The 27,690-nt window shown below is 36.6% G+C and overlaps 1 protein-coding gene across 2 annotated transcripts in view; it reads left to right on the plus strand.

Annotated features, from left to right (window-relative positions):
* The window catches only part of LOC114325837 (probable beta-hexosaminidase fdl), a 36,306-nt gene extending 27,177 nt beyond the window's left edge, over positions 1-9,129 (plus strand). For both annotated transcript variants that reach the window (XM_028273967.2, XM_028273968.2), the window contains 2 exons: positions 2,695-3,386; positions 8,802-9,129. In XM_028273967.2, coding sequence (XP_028129768.1) covers positions 2,695-3,386; positions 8,802-9,002 — 893 coding nt within the window. In that variant the 3' untranslated portion in view covers positions 9,003-9,129. The remainder of the gene's footprint in view (positions 1-2,694; positions 3,387-8,801) is intronic.
* The last annotated feature ends 18,561 nt before the right edge of the window (positions 9,130-27,690 follow it).

Below are 27,690 nucleotides of genomic sequence, written 5' to 3' on the forward strand. Positions count from 1 at the left end.
AAAATCCTTGGCCATTTCCGATAATGACAAATAGATATTTTTGTGTCTTCTCCACCAATCAAGTATATTCTCAGAATCTTCTGACCTATACTAAATTTACATTCAAGACGCACTAGAAATGAACAAACGGACACGTTAAATGCTACTAGAGCACTCCCGAATCATAATTTACAATGTGTAAACTTTGGAAACCATGATTTGGGATTTACAATGTATACAGGGTGTCCCGGAAAATAGTGCGTTCCTTTAAGGTATGGAGAGAATACACAATTTGGAACAAACAAGTCCTATATCATTTTTTTCTAAAGTTAACCGTTTCTAAAAAAAAGTTAACATTGTTTTCCATATACCTGTATTTTAATGTTTGGAAATTTTAATAAACTGGCAACATCGTACGCACTACGGAATAATAACAGATAATAAGAACTCGTTTGTGATTGTGATTTACAGTATTTTAAATAATCCAACCTAATAGTAGGTTAGGTATGTATGTATTTAGAGGTATGTATGGCTTAGGTATGTATTTACTATTTTTTTACTAAAATTATTTTCTTTTTAAATGTATTGAAATACCTTTTGCATAATTTTAAACGAATTACACATCTTTTAACTGAACTAGTATTATGTATTTAGTAAGGTTTAAATGGGTTGAATGCTGAGTATTGCTGAGGGCTTTGGCTTTAACTGAATTACATAGTTTTAATAGTTTACAGTGGAACTTAAATACACCAGATAATGTCTCAGTAATTTGTTTACTTGTGAACTGAAATAACTAAGTTGTACTTACTTGAAAATAATTATTATACCGAATAGATGTTTCAAGTAACCTTTCACAAACACCAAAACATTTTGAAAGAAATTAATTATAGTATGCCTCTCCATTTAGTGATCTGCCATAAATAATCAACGTAATAACATAATAGGTATACACTCACGATTCGAAAACATTTTCGGCATTGACACTAAACAGGATTCTTTAAAACTATCTGTTTACTATCTATCTTCTATCTATTCACATGGGACTGTCTATGCTTAAATTTGCGTACATAGTTGTCAGATTTAAATTTGCGTACCAAAATGTATTTTAATTTTTTGGTCAAACGGTTGCATTTAGAAAAAAAATGTTATAAGAGTTTTTTGTTCTACATGGTGCCTTCTACCTATACCTTTAAGGAACGCACTATTTTCCGGGACACCCTGTATACATTGTAAATTATGATTCGAGAGTGCTCCTAGTAGCATTTAACGTATCTTGGTTTGTTTATTTCTACTGCATCTTGATTGTGAATTTAGTATAGGCCCATTTATGTATTTTTCAATTTTATAGTTCAAATATTGTAAGTTATCATTATCAGCTTTCTAAATAATATCTAAATCAAGTTCGTTATGTTATTTCATTGGCTCTGGTATTGGATTCTGTAAATCATTCTGGGATTTATTACAGTAGTTAGCTGTAACTATTTCTTCAAATTTTTGTACTGCCTCTGATTGTAGAAGCTTTCCCCAAGATGAAGAAGAAAATGCCTCTACTTTGTGCCGAGAGTCCAAAATAAGAACTATACAGTATAATATACAATTAGTTTTATTATAGATTTTCCGTATTTTATCTCTCGCAGCTTGAATGCAGTAACGTCTCTATCAATTTTATTATCAAGTTCATGAGCCCAATATTTCCAGTTTATCTAAAAGTAACTTTACTCCAATTACCACACCACCAATGGGAGTGTGCAATATTTTTCCCCTTCGAATATTGAAGAAAGTGTTTTAAAGCTTCTCAGATGCTGACAAAATTTACTGATCAGAACCCATTCTTCATCTAATATTTTGCAATTATTTAGATTTTTGATGTTGTCGCAAAATATAGTTAAAACATTTTTTACACTTAAACACCATATTAGCACTCGGAAGTTGAATGCCACCTTGTAGACACATCTAATTTTGGCATGGTCATTTAGTCATCTTATAATTTACGGCCTCGCAAGCACTTATGTAAGTTTAAGTTGCATTTGCCCTGAGTTTTTGATATTTTTTGACAAGATGTTTAATTTGATTTACAGGAGAGTTGAAATGAAAAGCAGTATCATATATATCATTTTCTACTTCGATCTTATCCTCCAAATAATCAACATCCTTTTCGATGTCGACACTGTTATGATTTGGTTCAATCATTTTTATGAAATCCTGGACAGCTAAGTTAAGAGTGTGCAAAATATACAAAATGCTTATTTTAAGCATGCAACTACAAATTAAATTTGGCGTTCGTCAAGGAAACAAATGAAGATCGGGGACTCCCCCCAGTGGCAGTGGAGGCCGTGTTAGCAAACAACGCAACAAAAAGGTCGCCGGGGAATCACCGGATCGGAAATTTCAAGATCTTGAAATTTCTTGAGTCAAGACAAGATAGAAGATGTCAAGAAAATGTCAAGACAAGATTTTTTAAAATTTCTTGATTTTTTCTCAAGACAAGACAAGAAGTTGTTGTCAAGACAAGAATTCTTGTCTTGTCGACCCCTAAATTTATTAGACTTTGGTCCACTTTCCTCTATTGATGTGGAAAAAAAAGTCTCTACAAACTGATCGAGTAAATTTGGCAACGTGTTAATTTTTTATTTCTTATTAAAAGTTTAATCTAGTAACACAAAACATATTACAACTATAATAGTTTTTTATATTTAGTATACTTTTTTTTAATAGGTTTGGTAGAGTACGCCAGAATTCGAGGCATCAGAGTAATTTTGGAAGTAGATGTTCCAAGTCATATAAACGAAGGTTGGAACTACGCCAATAAGAACGACGACAAAATAGTAATATGTGGGGAAGAAGATGTAAATGGTGGTCACTTAAACCCTGATAACCCAAGAAGCTTTAAACTGTTAGAATCCATTTACTCGGACCTTATTCAGTTAGGTACTGATAATGAAACTTTTCATATTGGAGGCGATGAAGTAGATTTAAATTGTTATGGAAAGACGAACGCTGCTTCTCATTTTTCCGACCCCCATGAGTTCTGGGCTGACCTGAATCACAAAATATTTAAAACAGTTAGTAATGCTTTTAATAATCAACCACCAAAAAATATTGTTATATGGTCAAATGATCTGACCAGTAATTATATGTCGTATCTTAAATACACGAATAACCTTGTTGTTCAATTTTGGTATGGACAACTTGATCCAATACTAAGAAATGGCAACAAGGTTATATTTTCAACGGTCTCAAACTGGTACTTAGATTGTGGATTTGGACCTTGGAAATCAAGCAATGATGTAGGAAATTGTGATCCATATAGGCATTGGAAAGCTTTTTATACCTACAGACCATGGTATGAATATCATACGTATAGACAACAGGTTCTGGGAGGAGAGGCATGTTTATGGAGTGAACAGGTTAGTAAAGGTTTGATGAAAGAAAATATTAAAAAAGAATAAAATAAATGGCTTTTGTTATTAATATAAGTGAATGTCACGGATCATCATCATCATCTTGGTGCTACAGCCCTTAGAGGGCCTCGACCTTCTCAAGCTTTCTACGCCATTCTGTTTTGTCCCTTGCTTGCATTTTCCAGTTGCCGACTCCGATCTTCTCGGCATCTTGTGTTACCCCGTCCATCCACCTCAGCTTTGGTCCATCCCGTCTTCTCATTCCCACGGGTGGTGCTGTTAGAATCTTTTTCATCATGCTCGATTCAGGGGCCCGGGCTACATGTCCTGCCCACTGCAGGCGGTTTCGCTTAATTATAGTGATAATATCTTTTCCACCAAACGTATGCTTGTTGATATTCTGCAGTTCAAAGTTATATCTACGCCTCCATATTCCGTTCTCACAGACCGCTTCGAATATCTTACGTAGCACCTTTCTTTCAAATATCGATAGAGCGGATTCATCTGTTTTAGTTAGCGTCCATGCCTCTGATCCAGGTGATCCATATGTGAGAACGGGGACTATCAATGTTCTATACAGCCTTATACGAGTTTTTTTGAGACAGACGTTTGTTAGCTAAGTACTTTGATAGACTATGATAACACCTGTTTGCAATTATTATTCGCCTTTTTATTTCCCCTGATGTGTTATTATTGGGGTTAACCGATGTCCCTAGATATATGAACTCTTTGACCGCTTCGAAGTTTTGGTCATTGATGATTACATCTGCGTCAACATTTCCAGCTCTTGTGTTTGTGTTAGTCGCCATGAATTTGGTTTTATTTCGATTTATATGTAACCCCATTCGTTCTCCTGCTGCTACTAGCTCGGTTAGGATTTCCGCAGTTCTCGCTTTGGTTCTTGTTATAATTTAAAACGGCAAACAGGTGTATGTTCTCAAAAAACTTTTGATAGTGTGTAAAAAATGTTTTATTATCAGCTAAGTACTTTCAACACATAACGTGCCATCATCAGAGCTTCGTCCTCTTATAAAACCTTCATAGAAGAGAAATTGCTAAACGACACAATAAAATACATGGATACTGGGCAAAAGCCACAGATATCGGGTATAATAACCCCTTAAAATGAATAAATCACATCTAATTTATTTCTTTTAACAGGTTTTTATACCCGATATCTGTGGCTTTTGCCCAGTATCCATGTATTTTATTGTGTCGTTTAGCAATTGCTCTTCTATGAAGGTTTTATAAGAGGACGAAGCTCTGATGATGGCACGTTATGTGTTGAAAGTACTTAGCTGATAATAAAACATTTTTTACATACTATTAAAAGTTTTTTTGAGAACATACACCTGTTTTCAGTTTTGACTTACTTAGAAGTGTGTACAAGTCTTACAGTCTTTTCCAATTTCTTGTTATAATGTCCACGTCGCCTGCATATGCTAGAATTTGGACAGATCTATTGAATACTGTTCCCCTGCTATCTATATTAGCGTGTACGACCTTTTCTAATTCTACATTAAAAAGTTGACACGCCAGCGCATCTCCCTGCCTTAACCCCCTATGTATTTCAAATGGGGTTGACGAGTCGTTATGAATTTTTACTGCTGATATCATCTTCGCCATTGTCACTTTTATCATACATATGAGTTTTTTTGGAATTCCTAACTCATGCATAGCGTTGTAGAGACTTGGTCTTAAGACACTGTCATATGCAGCTTTAAAATCGACAAAAATATGGTACATATCTATGTTAAACTCTTGCGCGTTTTCCAGGATCTATCGTAGTAGAATGTCACGGATATGAATATAATTTCTGCCGTCTAAATTCTAGCAGAGGAGCAACATTTTCATTATGGTCTTCATATTATTCCTCTTACGTTTCTCCATCGACGTCTCCGTTTTAAAGATTGTCTGACCATCATTGTATTGGTCTTTTCGTTGATTTTTTTTTCATCTCGTGATTTATCTCTTGCAATTTTAATTACAGTAAAACCTGCCACATCTTGACCAATGTGGCGACCGACCGATACGGATATGAAAAAATCCAAATATCAAGATATTTAAAAATATATGTAGCCTAAAATTTGTACAATAGTTTTATTTATAGTTATGGCGTTTTAGGCATTTAATATCAGGACTAAATACAGTACATATCTACACACATTACATAAATAAGAATAGAAAGGTAAAATAGAAAACTAAACATTATAGAGTTTTCAAGCTGTATTTCTGTTTTTATAAACAGGGTGGCTATATATTAATGTCTTGAGTTGGGCTTCACCGTTTTTGTCATTACCCAGGTTTCACAACCATAGGTTACTACCAGGGCCGCGCCTTCCACGTGTGCAATGTGTGCGGCGCACACAGGCGTCAGCAATTAAGGGGCGCCACTAGAGTTATTTTAGAGAATTTTTAGTTATTTTTTAAAAAATTGCCGATTTTTTGGGCGCCATTAAATGTTTTGCCCACAGTCGTTGCCGCATGCTGGAGCAGCACTGGTTACTATTAGTCCAGAAAGCCACTGCGCATCCGCTGGGAAAAATATTCTAATTCGGATTTTTTGCACAATCTTATTCAAAAAGGACTCCTTTTAACAAATTTGCATGTTGCCAGGATCAAAAGGTGGTCAAAAATTTTTTAAACGTTTTTTTTTGTTTTTTTCCTAAAATTATTTTTTTTGCATGGAAAAAAGTTTTTTCAGGTTTTTCGGATCATTCCAAACAGAAAAGGTCTTTAGTGACTTTTCTCTAAAAATGATAATTTTTGACATATTATAAGCGATTAAAAATTGAAAAATTGCGAAATCGGCCATTTTTAACCCTCAAAACCTATGTGAAAAACTGAAAATTTGAATGTTACCAAGGTAGATAGATATTCTTTAAACATCGGTTGATGAAATCCCGAAGATTGCTAATCAAGCGTGCGCGACACTATTTTCCACCGACAGTATGTTGCAAATGAAAGGAATAAATTAGTTATTTCGTAAACCGGCGACTTTAAGGAAAAATCTCGAAATAGGTCGATTTTTATTTTTAAGTTATGATATTGTGGCATATATGGTATACTAGTGACGTCATCCGTCTGGGCGTGATGACGTAATGGATGATTTTTTTAAATGAGAATAAGGGTCGTGTGGTAGCTCATTTGAAAGGTTCTTCAATTCTCTATTCAGTAAATTAAACATTTACATAATTATTTATACAGGGTGTCCTTCTACTTCTTTCTTTGTCAAATAATCTAATTTAATAAAAATTTTTTGGACACCCTGTATAAATAATTATGTAAATGTTTATATTACTGAATAGAGGATTGAAGAACCTTTCAAATGAGCTAGCATATGACCCCCTATTCTCATTTAAAAAAATCATCGATTACGTCATCACGTCCAGATGGATGAGGTCACTAGTATACCATATATGCCACAATATCATAATTTAAAAATAAAATCGACCTGTTTCGGGATTTTTCCTTAAAGTCGCCGGTTTACGAAATAACGAATTTATTCCTTTCATTTGCAACATACTGTCGGTGGAAAATAGTGTCGCGCACGCTTGATTAGCAATTAAAAAACGAAGGAGTTTTGAATATTGTATTGCAAAAACTCTTCGGGATTTCATCAATCGATGTTTAAAGAATATCTATCTACCTTGGTAACATTCAAATTTTTAGTTTTTCACATAGGTTTTGAGGGTTAAAAATGGCCGATTTCGCAATTTTTCAATTTTTAATCGCTTATATGTCAAAAACTATCATTTTTAGAGAAAAGTCACTAAAGACCTTTTCTGTTTGGAATGATCCGAAAAACCTAAAAAATCTGTTTTTCATGCAAAAAAAATAATTTTAGGAAAAAAACAAAAAAAAAACGTTTAAAAAATTTTTGACCACCTTTTGGTCCTGGCAACATGCAAATTTGTTAAAAGGAGTCCTTTTTGAGTAAGATTGTGCAAAAAATCCGAATTAGAATATTTTTCCTAACGGATGCGGAGTGGCTTTCTGGACTATATTGGTTTAATCAATGTGTAGATAGCCATTTTGGTTCTTTTGTCTAATAATTTTGATATCTCTCTTTCTCTCCTATTGCACTACAGCCCAAGTCGGGCCCACAAAATTTTATAAACAAAAATTAAACTTGGTCGGTTATTTTCTACCGCTTTCCACACATAGACGTTTTTTTGAAGCCATGTCTCTCATCCTTTTTAAGAGCATCATGTCACTTGCACAATTATCTTCTTGACTTTGAACGTAGCACAGCAGCCTCGAACGTAGCCTCGAACCACTTGAAGTGGCTCATTACAACCGGATTTTTGTCAGCGCTTTCATCCCCTTCGTTGTCTGAGTTTTTATCATCATTTTTGTACACCATAACCACTTGTTAATACTACCGTCTTCCTTAATTTTTTCATATCCCGGCAGGTTTTTTTTACCAGTTCAGCAATCTTTTCTTCGTTGGAAGTTTCATTAGTACCTTCCTCTGGTTTCTCTCCCGTCCATTCATCAAATGCTTTGTGGTCGGCTTCCTCCATGGCCTTACCATTGTTATTGGTTTTATGTCATCCCATGCGTGAGTCACGCAGTCACCCACATCATACCATCCAACCAACATGTCTACTCCTTTTAGAAATAAATAAATACTCATTTGTATTAACTATAAATAAATAAATAAATAAATAAATAAATAAATAAATAAATAAATAAATAAATAAATAAATAAATAAATAAATAAATAAATAAATAAATAAATAAATAAATAAATAAATAAATAAATAAATAAATAAATAAATAAATAAATAAATAAACTAGTTTTAGAAACTTTGTAACGTTTTCTCTTTCATCCATTCCAGCAATCAACGCCGTCAATAACTTTCATCCATAGACACGTTTTATAGATTCTATAACACCTTGGTCCATAGGCTGACAGAGGGATGTCACATTTGGAGTTAAAAAAGACACTTTATTTCGCCATCTTTAGTTCTTCTGAGTCAGGGTAAGAGGGTGCGTTGACCAACAGCAGGACTGCCTTTCTCGGTAGATCTCGGTAGATCCGGACAGTAGAACCGTCTGGATATGGTGAGGTCCGGATATGACAGGTCCGGATGTGGCAGGATATACAGTAAACTCTCCCCGAATGGAAATTATGTAGAGTTTTCATTAATTTTTTTTGTTCATGATATTATTTATTCTTTGAATTTCCCAAATGTCGCGTAACAATAACTTTACAACGGTGCTACTCATTTTTCCGGTCCATATGAGTTCTGGGCTGACGTTAACAACAAAACTGTTGCTCAATTTTTTAAGAATCAGCGGGTTTTTTTCGGATCTTGTTTATCCCTTGGCGCGCTATCCCTTGACTTATCCCCATATTTTTTTAAACATATTGTGGTATAAGAGATGCATTTTAAAATTTTAATCTATTTTCAGGTGGGTGTAGATGATTTAGAAACAAGAATATGGCCGAGAACTGCAGCTATGGCGGAGAGACTATGGAGTGATATTCCTATTTTTGACTCAAAAGACGTATTTACCAGAATTTCTACTCAAAGAGAGAGGCTTATACAACGGGGCCTCAAGGCAGAAGCAACTTGGCCGGAGTGGTGTACACAAAATCCAGGAAAATGCTAAAAATATCTGTGATAACGAAACTAAAACATTTCAAAACAAATAAACAGTGATATGTCTACTAAACTTTGTAGAAATGTTGTTATTTAGTTTGTATTAATATTTTACGTAATATACACAATTAGATAATTTTGGTTTAATATAATGATAAAGCGATATTTTGACATATCTTATCAATAAATCAACATTCAAAAAACAAATTTTAATCATTTATAAAAGAAGAACATAAATTTTAGCTTAAAGTAAACAAAGTAAGCAATTATAAATCTCTCTAATATAAATATCCTAAATTTTTTAAATAAAGTATACATGGTGATTCATCAAAAATGTCCAATCTCTGAGTTCTAGATTCTTGACCTCAAAATATTAAGATTTAACCCAAGTCACTTAAAATTTAAAACACATACTTTGCAGAAAGTGTAGGTACTGTACATCCTACTAAATTATGATAAATAAACGTTCCTGCCTACTAATAGAGGCGTACGACAGGGGACAGTGAATAGTTGACCGATCCCAAATTCTACGCCACTGGTGGAATTGCTATTTGTGCAATATGTTGGTGGATGTTGTTTTGCCAGATGATGAAAGACACCGACTTAAGTCGGTGCCTCGCTGCCCGGAACACAAATTTTTAGGATTTTTAGAAAGTCTTAAGTCGAGCCACTATTAGGGATATAATCATCAAGAAGATGGCAGGAATTCACGAGCAACGACTTCATAGGCACGAGAATATGGAGTCAATCAAACTATACAGGGCAAACAATACAGGGCAAACTAGAAGATTGAACTGGATAAAGCCTTTTGAACTAGTATAAGTGAGAGGTGATGGTGAAAAGCAGAGCATATTGCTTGTGCGCATGTGTATGCTCTTGTGTATACGTGTGAATGTGTGAATAAAAACTCTTCTAGCTGCCCGTAAAATCAGGTGGCTTAACCACTTAGTAATACAGAGAATGTCCCATTACCCAGGTCATCCAAGGTAACGTTCAGTACAAAGCCTTCCCATTCGTTATGTACTGTGATGGGGAGGGGTGGTGGTGTAGCTTGGGGATTAGATCGGTACCACTCCATTACGGAGTGTGACTAGTCTGATATTTATGCATGCGAGACCCACTGTTCCATTATGCCCACACATGTCCCCCATGGCTAGAGTTGTGCGAGTATGTGTATGTGTGGGGGGAGGCTGTGCTAGTTTTGAAGGCGGTCACCTTATTCCTTAGCGCCGGTATTGCTCTTCTCCAACTCCAAGAATAGTATTATAAGATATTCGCTAATCTGTTTTCAGCGGCCGTAAACAAAGTTATTATTGCCAATAATCGATATTGTTCGATATTCGGACATGGTACTGAAAGAAGAAGAAGAAGTTCCTACATGGAAGTGATAATTTGTACTAAAAATAAAATATAATTTTGTTTTTGTAATGCACGATCCCTCTTAAGCGATTAAAACATTCTCTAGAAACCTGAAGCCATGCAATAAAATTATATAAATAAAAAGAAATAAAAATCCACCCTAAATCCTAAACATCAACCCCCACTGTATGATATATTAAGCCTTGATTTCATTGTGTCATCCACTTAATTTAGACATTTTGTCACTGCGGTCATGAGTACTAAGATGGCGGCTTTTTATAATTGAATCTTCCCCCTTAGAATGTACATAAATCACATCCAACTGTTCAGTGAAAGAAGCAGTCTAATATCGGGTTTTGGTGACATCCCGAATAATATATGGCCGGATAATACAGTGTTGAAAAGGCAGGTCACTTTGTACCAAACTTCATTATTTTATTTGATCCCATCACCAGGAGACTTTTCTACATATATTTTCAGTGCAGATAAACGCCTATCATATATCCCTCTTTCAACAACTTCCTGCAATCTCTTTGTGGTACGAGGGTGACAAAAACGCAGCTGCAGTCCTAAGCCGGCTATTGAGAGTCTGTATGTGCATATGTCAGTCTCTTGCGAACTATGCCTCTTTTGTTAAACGATTTGTTGCTATTTATTTTGTAAATAAATGTAATTTGTATGGTTTTTAGTTGAAATGGGAATGTTACGGTTTTCTTAGTATTTTTAGTCTATTTTTAAATCTTATTTGGCTAGTTCTTTTTATCGAATGTAAACAGAAAAGGATCTTATCGAAAACAGTTTTTCAATTGTGTGGGAGTTTTACAAAAGTATGAGAGTGTGGTTTATAGTTAAGTAAAATATGTGTAAGTCCATTTTTGGAATACAAACAATATGAAGTTTTGTTCATATTACAAAAAAAGTTTATAAGATCATTATACAGTGATAAGCGCTCTAATAACCGCCAAAATAACATTAAAGATGGAAAACATATTAAGTTGTGAGATAAAAAGGGACGAAACTAGTAGAGGTGAGAAATTTAGCGATAGAAGCCTATTAGTTTACATTATACTTACCTATTGATTGTTTCTCACCTTTAGACGTATCAGAGGTGGATGTCAACTATCACTGTCACAATGGTAGATGCCAAACACGTCCGATACGTCTAAAGGTGGGAAATAATCAATATAATGTAAATGCATAGGTTTCCATCGCTAAACTTCTTACCTCTACTAGTTTCATCTCTTTTTATCTGATAACAATATATTTTTCGTCTTTTACTTTATTTTGTCGGTTATTAGAGCTCATCACTGTATACTCGTACAGCGTGTCACTAAGTGGGCAACATAAGGAAAACTTTTTTTATTACCAATTTTGAGCAAGAAAAGTTATTCTTCATAAAAAGTTTTCTCTCTCTTCAATCCTGACCCCCCGGAGGGAGTGTAGTGGTCGACGTGATGTCGTGTATTGTCCGTCTCCAAAGATCTCTGTCGCTCTGGTCATTTCTTTTAACTCATGCATAGGTCTTTTGCATATTCCTGTAATTTGATCGATCCATCTTGTTGGGGATCTTCCTCGTGATCTTCGGCCTTCCACCATTTATTGAGATGCCTTTTTCCCATCCTTCAAGTGCTCTTCTCATAATATGCTCTCCATATATATTAAATAATTGTGGAGATAGTATACATCCCTGTCTGACACCCCGTTCTGGACGAAATTCGTTTGAAAGTGTGTCAAGCACTTTAACTGATCCAGTAGCGTATTCGTATAGTTCAGTTATAAGCGAAATAAGGTGTTGGGGTACGCCTACTTGTTTTAGTATTCGCCATAAGTGTCTCCACTTGACCCTGTCGAACGCCTTACGATAATCTATAAAGCATATGTACAGTGGAATATTGAATTTCCTAGATTTTTCGATTATCTGTCATATATTCAACTTTGTGTTCTCGAGTACTTCTACCTTTGGTAAATCCAGTTTGCTCTTGTGGAATTTCTCTTTGAAGGAATGTTTTTAGTCTCTCATTGATTATATGTAGCATTATTTTGACTGGCATGTGATATAAGAGAAATATTTCTATAATTGTCGCATTTATGGAAGCTGCCTTTTTTATGAATTGTCGTTATTGTAGATTGTGTCCAGTCTTCAGGCCATTGTTTAGAATGCCATATTTGGTTACAGAGTAGATGAAGTAATTTTACGCCAGTTTCTTCTGTGGCTTTGAGCATTTTGTCTGTTATCATATCTGGACCTGGTGCTTTATTATATTTGAGCTTACTGACGAGTCTTACTTTATTTTCAAGTATATCAGGTTCTTCTTCCACCTCATCAGAGATTTGGTTAACAGGTTCTTGGCGTTGATCATCTTTATATAGGTCCCTGCAATACGATCTCCATGTCTGCTATATCTTCTCTGTTTGTTCTCAGAGTTCCAGTGTTGTCTTCAATGGCCCAAGTTCTGGCCTTGAAGTCTCTTGTTAAGTAGCGTATTTTTCTAAATAGATTTCTCGGCTGATTATTCTGATCATGTCTCTCAATCTCTTTGCATATACTTTGATAGTACTGTCTTTTGTCTGCCTTGCATCTTCGTTTTATTTCTGGTCTAAAAAGTTCTACATGGTATAAAATCATGTATTTTGTCTACCTTACAAAGAAATATTGCAAGTTTTTCTCCAATTACCAAAACTGAACATCATTTTCAGTAAGTAACTTAATTTACATCTTAACTCATTAAATATCTGACAACGGGGCTTTTTGAAGACTGGGCATCGGACAGGGAAGTAAAATGTCGCATTGAGCAAGCTCGACAAGCTTTTGTAAAATTCAGGAAGGTACTGAACTGTTCAGAGTTCGATTTTCAACTGAGACTAAGGATTACTAAGTGTTACGTATGGTCAGTGCTGCTATATGGCGTATAGGGCTGGACACCCAAAACGAAGGATATAAACAGATTGGCAGCTTTCAAAATGTGGCTTTATCGCCGTATCCTAAAGATAGCATGGACGGCGAAAGCCACAAATGTAGATGTCAAAAGAATCGACCAAGAAGGCCAACTTTTCGAAACCATCAAGAAAAGAAAAACGACGTATCCAGGTCACAACATGCGAAATGAAAAATACCAGTTCCGTCAAATTATCATAGTCGAGGGTAAAATTGAAGGAAAGAGAGATGGGACGAAAGAAAATGTCCTGGCTGCGAAATAAACGGCAATGAACAGGGATTAACGACATACAATCTTTGGTATATACTTATTGCAAGAAACATAAAATTAATGGAAAATATGATCACTAACATCTACTAGTGGATTTGCATCTAGAGAACAAGAAAAACTTACATCAACAACCAATGAGGCTAAGAGTTGAATCTAGATTCCCGTTTCGGGAGGTCATGTTGAACATTTTTTGTAGCTTTGTATATAGGTCTGGATCCCACCTATGAAAAAAAAAGTTGATTAATAGCAAGCTGAAAATTTGTGAATAGCTTAAGGGTGTCTAGTCGGATAAACTTTGATATAAGGGAACACTGGAACAGGGGCAGTTATAATTGTGGAACACGTTAAAAATTTGGAACGGTCACACCACGAAAACGGCACATTTATTTTGTCCGACAGAAGAGACAAACTCTTCGAACAGATATTAAACTCTCATGCAAAAATCAGACTGCTATTTATCATCAAATGGGCGTTTTAATGAGTGGAACATGTAGAATATGTCAAATGACAGGAATTATGACAGGTGATAAATAGCAGTCTGATTTTTGCATGAGAGTTTAATCTGTTCTGTCGGACAAAATAAATGTGCCGTTTTCATGGTGTGACCGTTCCAAATTTTTAACCTGTTCCATAATTAAAACTGCCCCTGTTCGAGTGTTTCCATATATCAAAGTTTATCCGACTAAACACTTTAATATGGCGTACAAAAAAATCATCCCCTAAATATTCATCCGTTAGTTACAACCCCTAACTTTAATTTTTGTAATAGCACCCTGTATATTTATAGTTTTGGATGTGGTCTTTTATTGTCTATTTAACACATTTTTTGAAAACAAAATCGGTTCGTAAATAACACAGAAACTATCAGTTTATTTTTGTTAATTGTGTGTCCCAGACTAATTTATCCAGGCTATATTTCTTAAACGAATAGAGATTTTCGAATGGGACAAAAACTGATCTATTCCATTTGTAATACACTTTTATATGGCGTAGAAAAAATTCATCCCCTAAATTACAGGGTGCTATTTAAAAGAATATAAAGTTAGGGGTTGTAACTAAGGGATGAATATTTAGGGGATAATTTTTTTCTACGCCATATCAAAGTATATTACAAATGTAATAGATTAGTTTTTGTCCCATTCGAAAATCTCTATTCGTTTAAGAAATATAGCCTGGATAAATTAGTCTGGGACACATAATTAACAAAACTAAACTGATATTTTCTTGGTTATTTACGAACCGATTTTATTTTCAAAAAATGTGTTGAATAGACGATAGAAGACCACATCCAAAACTATAAAAAAATATACAGGGTGCTATTAAAAAAATTAAAGTTAGGGGTTACAACTAAGGGATGAATATTTAGGGGATGATTTTTTTCTACGCCATATTAAAGTGTACTACAAGTAGAATAGACCACTCTTTGTCCCATTCGAAAATCTCTATTCGTTTAAGAGATATAGCGTGGCTAAATTAGTCTGGGACACCCTGTATTTTTTCTATCTCTCTTTGCCGACGTTTAAATTCGTAAACTGGTGAAGAGCGCTTTAACGCATCATTGGCCCGAACCTTAAAAGTGTGTTCAAAGTTTTGTATACTTTGTTTTTAAACCAGGAGGAGTAAACTAAAAATAGAGATTCACGCCCAAAAAAAATCTAGAAAAATCACCAAATACACCTTCTTTTTGGTTGATCATGTCGGCCTTCGAAGGTAATCCATACTATATTATACACTCACACCGAGAGAACAATTTCTTTTCTCCTAAAACACTGATTTCTTTGAGCTACCTTTCTTAAAAGTTACCATATCATATTAATTTAAACATACCGCTTCACATATATAAAAACAACTCAATAATTTCTTACAGATAATTTCTTCAATACGAAGAAATGCATTAATGGTTACATTTTAATTTTCTTATCCTAAAGTTTTTGTTTCTTAAGTTAATTCATTCCATATTTATATTTTTTGTGAACGAGAAATTTTCTTGCAATAAAATAAATATTTTAAACTACAAGAAATAATTCTTCAGAAATACCCTTTGTAGTAACTGTGGTTATTAAATAAAAATTTTATCATTAATGCCGAAATGTTACTTGCTCTCCACAAAAGAATTGCGCAGTAACCATTATTCATTATTTGTGATTTACTCTCAGTGTTTGACAAGATGGCGTGGCATTAGTTCATTTTCATAGATGGATTTTGGATTTGTTGGTATTCTTTAAAATCTAAGGGATAGTTTAAAGGTACATATACATGTACATAGGTAATAAATAAAAGTAAATTGAATAATTTAAGATGTAATAATAATATTGTTGCATATCCGAATATGTAGTTCAAAGAGAAACATAATAGTATCTTTATATGCATTTTAGATATCTATAATGATGGACAACTCTGAAAGAAAGAATCGTATTCTAACTGGGAAAAAAGCCACAATTTAACTTAAAAATGATTTTATTGACGTTTCGACTTCCACCTCGGAGAGAATAATATATGTAATATAAAGCTTCAGAACAATATTGAAAGGAGCTATTAACCAAATAGGGGCTTCCATAAATGGTAGAACTGTAAACAGGTAAGTTCCTTTATAAGAATGTGTATACTTAGGTATAAACTATAATATGTTTCTTGAATGTATTGTCTTCTATATGAAATCCTACAATTCAACGTTGCATCAAACATGGCGTGTGCTTTGTTTGTCATAAAGAAATATTAGTTAGTCTAAAAGAAACATCTTAACGATTAAGAACTTTTATTGCCGAAAACTGAATAAGTTAATAGGTATAAAATAACTTAAGATGTAAACTAATAATACTTTCTTGTAATAAAATTTCTTAATGATTAGGTTTGCTGTCTCTTTTAGTTTCTATAAATAAATAAAGTCACAATATATGTCTGCTTCAATGTTTTACATTGGTTGTATTTTTCTTCTTATTTTAGCTAAACAATGTCTAGTGTGTGATATTATACAGATAAATGATTAATATTTCATATACAAAAAGAAAAAAGTTAACAAAGATGGTAGGATAAATAAAGCCATGTTTGAACTAAATATGATTATTATTTGTTGAAATGCCAAGAAATGTTTTTGGATTGTAGACTATTTTACTGATATGGTGTATTTCACGAATATACGACTGTTTTGGATTATCGCGACAACGAATATTTTAGCGTGCAACATAAGAAGTACGAAAGTATTTTACTCTAATAATTAGTACAATGAACAACAATATAATTTGCAATTTACTTTCGTTCTTTATATTTTGCACAGTAAAATATTCGTTGTCGCGATAATCCAAGAGAGTCGTATATTCGTGGAATGGGGTATACCTACCGTTCTTATACCAAAAAATTAATAGTTTTTATATGGGCCCGTGTATTTGTTTTTTTTTGTATTTCTTTTTGTCAAAATGAGTATGTACTTATATCCTTATAAATTTTTTTTTATTAAAATAAGTTTACTCTTTCTACATAACGGTATTGTTTTTAGGTAATTGCTGATATACGAAGTGCTATTACCAAAAAGAAGGAAAACTTAAGGAAGTTGGATTTTCCTCTCCATTCTTTTATTATTGTATAGAAGCCAGTGGCTTAAGAGTGGAGAAATTATTTTTATGTTAATATCTAACGTTTTATATCCTGTTTTTATTATCTAATAAAGAATAATTTTACCTTAACAGAATGATTTATTTCGCCTTATGTAATATCACTTTATTTTTAAGAAATGTAACTTCATTCTAAATATACAATTATATCTGCGAAATATATTTCTTAACATTAAATACATAATTAATAATGGTAAGATAACAATATTCCTTACTGAGAAATAATATTGCTCAGAAAGAAGGGTTTTGTAATGCCAAGAAAATATATTCTTATGACAAATATAATTTCCGTCTGACAAATTGGTTTGCAGTTTACAAGAAAGTGATAGTTCAATCATGTTTAAGATATATTTCTTTGGGTATATTAAAATTTATTTGAAATATTTTAGAAAATTATATCTTACATACAAAGATATATTTCTTAAGCAATATGCCAAGTCGATCTTTCTTAAATATTAATAAAAATTCTTTATGTCAAGAATTTTTTCTCTCGGTGCACCGAAACAAAATTCCGCCACCCAAAATTTTTGATTAAGTTTGACAATTTATAACTTTATTATTTGTGCTCTGATTTTCAAGATTGTTGCACCAGTTTGTAGGTACCTGTATTGATATCGTTCATTATTATTCCGATAACAAAAAAAATTTTGCTTGCATGGCATTATACAGGGGTGAATGGAAGCGTTGTATTTTCTCCTAACTTTAAAAAATTCTGTGGAAAAATGGAATAGCTGATTTTGTTTGAATAGCTTTTCTTGTAAGAGAGTAAGAGCTGTACCATTTTTAGTAAATAAAAACACTGATTGATTCATAAAATAGAGGTTGGATTGATAAGATTAGAATGGTCTACATGCAGCCCAGATCTCAATCCTATTAAGCATTTATGGGATGAATTAAAAAAGCTATTCGCCCTCGTCCTAGACCTCCAGAAAATTTGGTACAGTTATGGGCCTGGTAGAGGAATATCGGGCTTTTCTCCCAGGCAAGGATAACACATCTTTATTCAATGCTAAACAGATTGCGAGCAGTCATTGCTGCAAGAGGTGGACATACCCGTTATCGAGTTGTTTTGTTTTGTTGTTAACTTTTTTTCGTTTTGTTAATTTTAGTGCGTTTGATATTATTAATTAAATAAACCTTCAAAGCAGTGTTTTTATTTACAACTCTTACAAGAAAAGAGATATTCGGATAATTCAAAAATCAAAACCTTAGTGATACCTCCAGGATAATACAAAAGGAGTATGAAACAAAATCAGCCCTCCAATTTTTCCACAGAATTTTTTAAATATAGGAGAAAAAGCAACGCTTCCATTCACCCCGTATAATGCCATCTAAGCAAAAAATTTTTGTTACCAGAATAATAAGAAAACGACATCAATACATGTACCTACAAACTGATGTAAGAATCTTGAAAAAACAAGCATTACTGCGCGGTAAATTTTAATTACTCGTTCTGGTTTAAAAACAGAGCATAGAATATAAGAAAGAAAAGACAAAGTGGCATATATTCAAGCTGTAGAAACTAATACGAAGAATAATATATAATTTTGTTGTAATTTAATATATTTTATATTAAATAATTTACTCCTTAGTTATACTGGTGACTGGTCTCTACTCTACAGTCGACAATAGAAATGTCATATTCAACTGACAAGGGTTCAAAACTAACACAATTTAAATCATAATAGCAATAATAATATTTAAGACTAGGGTTTATGCGATATTAAATCCACAATTGGTAATCGTGTGTGTCTTTGACAAAGCACTGTCAATGTCAAATGTATGCCATTAAATTAGGGGATATTTTTTTAGACCACGCTTCTAAGCCGATTAGATGATGAAAATTATTAAAATAAATATTCGATGGCGTAATGTTTTTAATATTTAGTCCTGTCGCCAGGGGGGGTACAACGGCCTCCTTAATTCAGATGGACTTACCCAAGTTTTTTTTATATATTTTGACCCGCAGAATACGAATTTTTTGGGTAACAGTTGATCCGGATGTCGATAGGATTGTTATAGACAAAGAACTTGAGGAATTACATAACAGCGATTTCTCGCAAAACAAAACATATTTTTGTATTTTTTGGGTCATTTTAAGCAAAAAATATTCCTACAAGTTTTTTCGTAGAATGCATAGTTTTCGAGATAACCGCGGTTGAACTTCCAAAAATCGAAAAATTGTAATTTTTGAACCCTAATAACTTTTGATTAAAAAATAAAGTAGCTATTCTGCTTACCGCATTTGAAATTATATCGGTTTTGATTATTTGCATTGCTAAAAATTTATTATTTTATTGTTAAACAAAGCTATAAACACCTAGTATGTGAGTGATGTTTTCTATGATTTCTCATTTAAAATCGAACGAGTAGGTAGAGTAGATACAAGTGCAAGCGAGGCAATTTCTACGTAGCATGCGTTAAAACGTATGTATTAGGCACGGGAAACACTATGTGTTTATAGATTAGTTTAACAACAAAAAAATTAATTTTTAGCAATGCAAATAATCAAAACCGATATAATTTGACTTAAACTTTCAAATGCGGTAAGCAGAATTGCTACTTTATTTTTTAATCAAAAGTTATTCGGGTTCATAAATTGCAATTTTTTGATTTTTTGAAAGTTCAACCGCGGTTATCTCGAAAACTATGCATTCTACGAAAAAACTTGTAAAAATATTTTTTGCTTAAAATGGCCCAAAAAATACAAAAAGATGTTTTGTTTTGCGAGAAATCGCTGTTATGTAATTCCTCAAGTTCTTTGTCTATAACAATCTTATCGACATCCGGATCAACTGTTACCCAAAAAATTCGTATTCTACGGGTCAAAATATATATAAAAAAAACTTGGGTAAGTCCATCTGAATTAAGGAGGCCGTTGTACCCCCCCTGGCGACAGGACTAATTGATTACTCACATTTTTTTTTCTGATAGAATAACAGCAATGAAAATATGAACCTACAAAAAATACTCACCATTCTATTATTAAAAAAAGTAATACTATAAATCATTATCATCAATGGCGTTACAAATCTTTGTGAGTCTTTGCTCTGTTTACTATTGCCTTCCATGTTTGTTGGTCCTGCGCCACTATTTCCGATTGTCTCGCTCCCCTTTTTTCCAGATCTTATCTGGCTGCATCTTTCCACCTTTTTCTAGGCCGTTCTAAAGACCTTCTCCCAACTGAAATTCAAGCAAGCAAGCAATTTGATTTAACCCGACCTGTGGGATTTGTTCACCCTCTCGAAGGAGTACATTCGGGTGTAACAAGTCATTGGGGCGAGGTGTTTTGACCCGAGTTATACAGGGATCACCCCACCTCGCTCCAATGCCCCAGGCCATCCCTTTCCCCCCCATAGCACGCTGATGCGCGATGGAGGCACAACTATCGTAGCCAAATGCTCTTCACAATGGAACCCTGGGTAATAAGATTCCACTGTGGTACCCTAATCGAATGCAAAAAAACTAGGCCCAGCGTGATGCGCTCTATGCCTTTATCTTCTTAATAACTTATCCGCGGTACTAAAAATTGCTTGCTTGGGCCCCGAGTCATCGTGCCGAGCCCCACTGAGCCCTGTTGGGCCCTGCTGGGCCCCGCCCGATGACTCGATGCTCTAATTTTTATGTGTTTTTGGTTTTTTTTTTTAATTTTTTTGGGGGCTTTGGCCATTTTTTATTTTATATAAATTTTTTTGGGGGCTTAAGGCCCTTCTAATTTTCTAATATTTGCTTACCTTGGAGGTGGTCGTGGTACTTGGACTTCGTGGGTAACGCTATCTTCGGCACTTGTTTCGAGCTACGAACACACTACTATCACTTATCACTTTTAGTTTATCCTATAATTTGTTGTTTCGGGCGTCTGTGCTTCCATCGGTGGAACTCGTCGTATCTTAGCGTCTCTCGCAGTATGTAATTTGGGTGATGTTCTAACTCTGCGAATTTGACCCTTGCCTTGTCTGTCATGGTTTCTGTGACTCTCATCTGTTGGAGTTCTCTGAACAGGAATCTTTCAGCTACATATCTTGGGACTCTGACGGCCTCCCTCAAGCTGTTGTTATGGACTGCTTGGATCTTCTTCTTGTGTGTATTACATACGTGTCCCCATGCGAGAGACGCATAAGTTAATACCGGTAGGATTATACTATTTATCAATCTTAACCTTGTTTTGAGTGTTAGTTTACTTTTTCTGCCTGTGAGTCCTCTTAGATTCGCTCTTGCTATGTTGGCCTTCTGGACTGTGGCTTCTACGTGTTTTTGGAAGGTTAATCCTTTATCCATAATGACTCCTAGGTATTTGGCTTCGTTTTTCCACTCGATGGGCCTGTTCTGCACCCTCAATTGTTCCTCTGGCTGCTGTCTCCCTTTCTTGTATAGAACCGCTTGTGTTTTCTCTGAATTTATGGCTATCTTCCATTTGATACACCATGCTTCAATTTCTTCTAGTGCAGTTTGTAGGTTGGTCACTGCTATATCTGCGTTTCTATGCTTGGCCGCTATTGCTGTATCGTCGGCGTAGAGGCTCATGAGGGTACCTGGTGTTCTAGGTACATCTGCGGTGTATATCGTGTACAGCAGGGGTGACAGGACCGCTCCCTGTGGTACTCCAGCCTCCGGGATTCCGAGTTCGGACAGGACTTGTCCTATCCGAATCCTGAACCTCCGGCCGCCCAAGTACGACGAGATTAGCCTCGTCATCGCTCCGCTGTACCCGTAATCCCGCATTTTGAATAGGAGCCCCTTGTGCCAGACTCTGTCGAATGCCTTGCTTACATCCAGGAACGCTGCTCCAGTGTACTGCTTATCATTGAAACCGGCTGCTATGTACTCGGTTAGCCTGAGGACTTGTAGTTCGCTGGAGTGCTCTGCTCTAAATCCGAATTGAGCCTCTGGGATGATATTTAGTCGGGTTGTTTCCGCTTGCAGTCTGCTGAGGATGATTCTTTCCACTATCTTGCTGATCGCTGGAAGTAAGCTGATTGGCCTGTAGTTCTGTGGGAATGTGTGATTCTTGCCAGGTTTTGGAATCATGATGACACGGGCCTCTTTCCATCTGTTTGGGAATGTCTTGAATCTTAATATTGCGTTTATAATATTTGTGAAATACACTATAGCTTTTCTGGGCAAATATTTTAGGGCTCTGTTGGTTATTTCGTCGAGGCCAGGCGCTTTTCTCGGTGAACTATTTTTGATATGTTCATTGATTTCTTCCGGTGATGTTGGGGGGATGAAGTCCTCTGGGTCTTCTGGTCCTTCTTCTTGTTCTTCGACTTCTTCCAGGAAGTCGTCGTCTTCGTCTTGGTGGAAGTTCAGTCTGCATTCATCTTCGAGTGTAGTCCTCATCGCCTCTGCTTTGTCTTCTATGGTGTATACCATGCCGTATCTTCCATGTAGTGGGGGGATGGGTTTCCTGTCGCTTCTCAGCATTTTCTGGAGCTTCCAGACATTTCTCATGTTTGAGTCTTGTTCTTCCATCTCTTGTACGAAGTTGTCCCATTTTTCGCTACGGTGGAGTTTTAGGGCCGTTTGGACCTCCCTATTTAAAATATTTGCCCAGGATTTATCTACTCTGTTTCTTGTTCTTCTTGCTGTTTTCTTTGCTCTATTTTTTTCCCTTATCAACTCTTGTGTTTCTTGTGGTATGTCTTTGAACCTTCCCATGAATATCTCGACATCTTCCTCTGTTGTGCTGTTTCTAATTGCCTCTTGGATGATATTTTCGAACTCTAGGACTTTTCCTTCTATTTCTTCTGGATTGTTTATTACTGGCACTATGTTTATTCCTTCACTTACTAACCTTTTGTAGTTAGTCCACTTTATTTTCTTTTTTGTTCTTTTTGGCGGGTTTGTCTCTTCCCATGTTTCGATTTCTAGTAGGATGGGGTGGTGGTCAGTTGATCCTTCGTCCAGCGTGATTAATTCTGATTGCAGTCCTAGGTTTTTGGCTACAACTAAGTCGATGTGTGTCGGAAGTGCGTTTCCTGGGTAGTGGGTAGGTTCTTCTGGGCCCATTGCCATTGTGTCTTCGTTGTTTTCTATGTATCTGTTTAGTAGTCGTCCGTTTCTGTTCGTAGCTCTGTCGTTCCAGTTGGGGGATCTTGCATTCAGGTCTCCTATTATGATGGATGGTTCGGCGATGTTTAGGAACGCATCTAGGTCATCGTCCATTAAAGGGTCTTGTGGTCTTACGTAGGCTGATGTGATCCTTATTGCGCCTTGCCTCATGTTAACTTCTATTGTTGTGGCTTCCATGTTGACCAGTGGTGGAGTAGTGTAACTGGTGTGTCTAATACCCTTCTTTACTAGGATGGCCGTTCCTCCTGATCTTCTAGTGAGGTCGTTCCTATATACGTCGTATCCAGGAAACTTTAGGTTGAAGTTGTTGGTCAGTTTTGTTTCCTGAATTGCTACGATGTCCATCTCATATCTGTTGGCGAGTTCATCTAGTATGTTCTGATTTGTGGTTATGCCGCCTGGGTTCCAGGAGCCTATCCTCAAGTATCCCCTCTCTGCCATTAGTTCTGTGCCTGCCTGGTGCTGATTATCACCTCTTGGACTACCTTAGTCACGATGTTTGTGACCATCCTGACTAGGTACTCTTCGTCTGGGAGGGTTGGTCGGTTGGACGGTGTGTTGTTCTGCGCTGGTTGGTCTCCCTGCGTGGCTTGCGCGTAGGATACCCCGGTTGCCTGCTGTCTTCGGTTTGGTGGTGGTCGCTGTTGTGACCTCTGTGGTGGAGGCCTCCCCCAGGTTGGGCACCTAGGACATCCTCTGTAGTTGGCTGGGTGGCTCCCATTGCAGTTGGCACACGTTGCCTTGACTTCTCTGGCTCTCTGGCACTGCTTTGAGTGGTGTTCTTCGCCGCACTTCACACATCTCGGGTCCTTGTGACACGAGTTCTGGGCGTGATGGTACCCTTGGCAGTTGAAGCACTGCGTCGGTCCTGCTGCCTTGCGTAGGTCCTCTACCACAACTTTCATGTGGCACAGGTTCGTTACCCGCTTTGCTTTTTCCACGTCTTCCTGATCCAGTGTCATGACAAACATGGGTAGTGGCCTCCTTTTCCCTACTCTCGTAGACATGTTACGTGCTGTGTGGCAGGTTATTCCATATTGGTTTGCCATGTCTTCTTGGATTGCCTTCTCGGTGGTATTCGTGGGCAATCCTCGTAACACTAATTTTGGTTTCCTGTCTTCGTCGAGTGGAAAGGCTATCCATTGTAGCCTCTTTTTCTCTTTGGCGGCGTATGCTTCTGCATATTCCTCCACTATCCTTGTCATCTTTCTGTAGTCATCCGGGCTTTTAGCCTGGATGAGCGTCTCTCTGCCACTTCTGGAGATTTTGTTTGTGGTGATGATGCCTTTGCCCTGGGCTATGGTAAGAATAGCCCCTGTCTCGCTGACACTCTGTAACTTAATTACAGGCGGTTTTCTGTATGGTGTTACCTGGTTTTCAGGTAACACGGCTTCTTCGGCGTCTTCTTCGTCTTGATTTGTTTCCATTGACACTGTATCAGTTTGACTGGAAGCGGCAAGCGCGTCCCTATCTGTGCTCGTGGATGGCACTGGTTCCTCGGGGAGGGGTAGCTGTACCTGGGGAGCTAGTTTCATGGCGTTTTCTTGGTTGGACGTCCATGCGGCGTCTTCCTCGTCGGTTAGTGGAAGGTGTGTCACCAGGGGTGGAAACTCTTCCTTACTCTTTTTCCTCTGTTGGGTGGACGCCTCCTTCGTCGAGGTGGTAGCCTTCTGGCTGGGTGGTCGAGTCTGCTCGGTGGTCATCTTTTTGGTGGCAGGCTGCTCTACTGGTGGCTTTTTGTCCGTCTTTTCGGGGTTTTTCTTCTCCGATTTCTTTGCGAGTTGTTTCTGGAGAGCTATCAACTCGTCGAATCTGGCATCCATCTTTTCGCTCATTCGTCGAATCTCCGTATTCAGCTCTTTGATCTCTGCCTTCTGTTGTGCGATCACATCTTCGTATTTTTTGTTGTTTGCATCAACGTTTGCTGCAAATTCTTTCATCAGGGTTCTGAGTCGGTTGATTTCTGCGTTGGCCTTTGTCAGCTCGTCTTCGCTGGCGGCATCCTCTTCAAACCGCTGACGTTTGGTAGTGCCCCTGCCTTCGGCGCCTGGGACGTCTTCGTCCATGTCTTCGACTTCCTGGGTGGCCTCGATGTTCTGGGAATCCTCGACTTCCTGGGTGGCTTCGGTGACGTTCTCGGTGGTCTCGACGTTCTGCGTGGAGTCGTTGCCTTTTGACTTCTTCTTCTTTTTCTTATTCTACGATTTTGGATCGTAAAACCGTCTTTGCCATCTTCCTGGTCGCTCGAGTGGTCATCGCTGCTCTCTTCAGGGTGCTGTAACAGGAGGGACTCTTTAGAGTCTGCATATCTTGGCGGGGAAAGCGCCTTGGATTTGGGGGGTGACCGAGATCTGACTCGTGTCATCTTTGGTTGGGAGCGGTAACCTAACTTTTAGAAGAAGCCTTTTTTTCAGCCGATTGGCCCGACACCACATCGACTTCAGGGTTGGCTCCCTGCACAACAGCGCGGTAGTTCTCGCACCTAGACAGAACTAGGTACGGGATCCTCTTGATTTTCTCAACTCTCTGACCTTAGGGGCCGGGGCTGCAAGATGTATTCTAAATAACTACACCTTGCAGTGTCGAGGTACAGTGTTTTAAACTGTACCCATTCCTATCGGAGGCACAGAGAGTATCCCGTAGCGGGCTCACGTCGAGCCCGCTATTGCTTATTCTGCTTTCCAACCCTTGTTTGCAATGTCTCAGATTCAATGAAATCAAACTTCCTGAGTTTCACCACATCCAAGAGGTTGGCTTTTGCCTCTGCTTCCACGTCTTCGCGTCTAGCGAGAGCGAGCGCTCTAGTGTTGCTGTGCTTACATTCACAGCCATACTAAGAAGTACGTTACACTAAAGCACTTCCCTCTCCTCGACTTGTTGCGCTGCTACTGCTGCTCGTCCGCACTCTGCGCGTCTTGTCTCTTCGGCGGCTACCGAGAGACTTCCCCAACTGAAATTTCCAAAAACACATTGTTTATAAGCTGATTGTTGTTACTGCTTACCACATGCCCCGCCCATCTGACTCTATTGGCCTTTATATATGTATCTTACTTTCTTACTAGATTTTCCTTTCCGAAGAGTGACTCTAACTCGTTATTATATCTGCGCCTCCATTCGTTTGTCACGCTGTCTCTGCAAGGGCCATATATCACTCGAAGGATTTTACGTTCCCACACCAGCAATTTATTTACTTCTTGTTTATATTAGCGTCCGTGTTTCGCTTCAATACACGACTACGCTCTTATATGTATACCTATCTGGATTTTTGCACCTCGTGAGAGAAGTTTTGACTTCATTAGATATTCTTCTTCTTCTTTCTAGCATGATCGATCATGCTAGTAGGCTACTTCCTGTTCATTACCATCAAGTCTTCCTCGGACGATGAGGTCCAGATCCGAGGATCTCTTCGCATTAGAGCTTGCGTTGCAAAAAAAGATCTGTTCTGTTTCGCTCCATTATTAGCGTTTCAACTGGTCGATCTATTTTGTTTTCATTGGTAATTGTTGCTCCTATACATATATTTCAAGTCTTTAACTACTTCGAAGTTATGATCGTTTATAGTAATATTTTGCCTTATTCGCAGTCGTTCTTGTCTTGAAACGCCTATGTATTTTGTTTTGTCTTTATCTATTTTTAGATCGATATTATTTAATGCAGCTCCTTCATAAGGCGAGCAAATATCCTTGACTTCTAATGTTAATCGTGCTACTGCATCTTAATCAAAGGCGAGTACAATTTTTGCTCCCCCAGAAGCTATTTCTGGTTTGATTTTTTATTAAATTTTTTGCATGACATATTCTAAGGTCAGGTTAAACAACAATGGCGACAATGGATCTCCCTGTTTCAGTCCAGAATTTACGCGGAAATTATTTGATATTTTCCCCCTATTCAAACTTCTGCAAAGGAGTTACTTACACATTCACTTTACCACAGCTAATTTCTTGTGTACACGCAGTTCGACCATTGCCTTGCATAGTTTAGCAGATTAATTGAATCATAAGCCTGTTTGAAATCTATAAAGATCTGATGCACGTCTTGATTATACTCTCAATACTTTTCAAGCATTTGTCTAGTAGTAAATATTTGATCAATAGTCGATTTTCCAGGCCTGAAACCACACTGGTAGTCACCAACTATATACAACCAAAATTATACCGGGTGGTGAATTAGAAAACGGGTCATAGGAAACTCAATGTAAAATTCTAAACTATTGAATTCCTGCTTCCCTAAATATTTTACATCAAAAAGACATTTGAAACTGTTTGTAGAGGATTGAAATCTGTATTGAAAACAACTGTTAAAATTGTTCTACGAATTAAACATATTCCAAAATTTTGTAAAAATGTAATACATTTTTCAATTTTTCAGCCCAAAATTAGGCCACACACAGTGCAATAATGTGTCACAATGAAGTTATTATTTTCACATTTTTGAACTGTCAGTATTTTTATTT

This window comes from Diabrotica virgifera, chromosome 4 (genome assembly GCF_917563875.1).
Source record: "Diabrotica virgifera virgifera chromosome 4, PGI_DIABVI_V3a".
Classification (NCBI taxonomy): Eukaryota; Metazoa; Arthropoda; class Insecta; order Coleoptera; family Chrysomelidae; genus Diabrotica; species Diabrotica virgifera.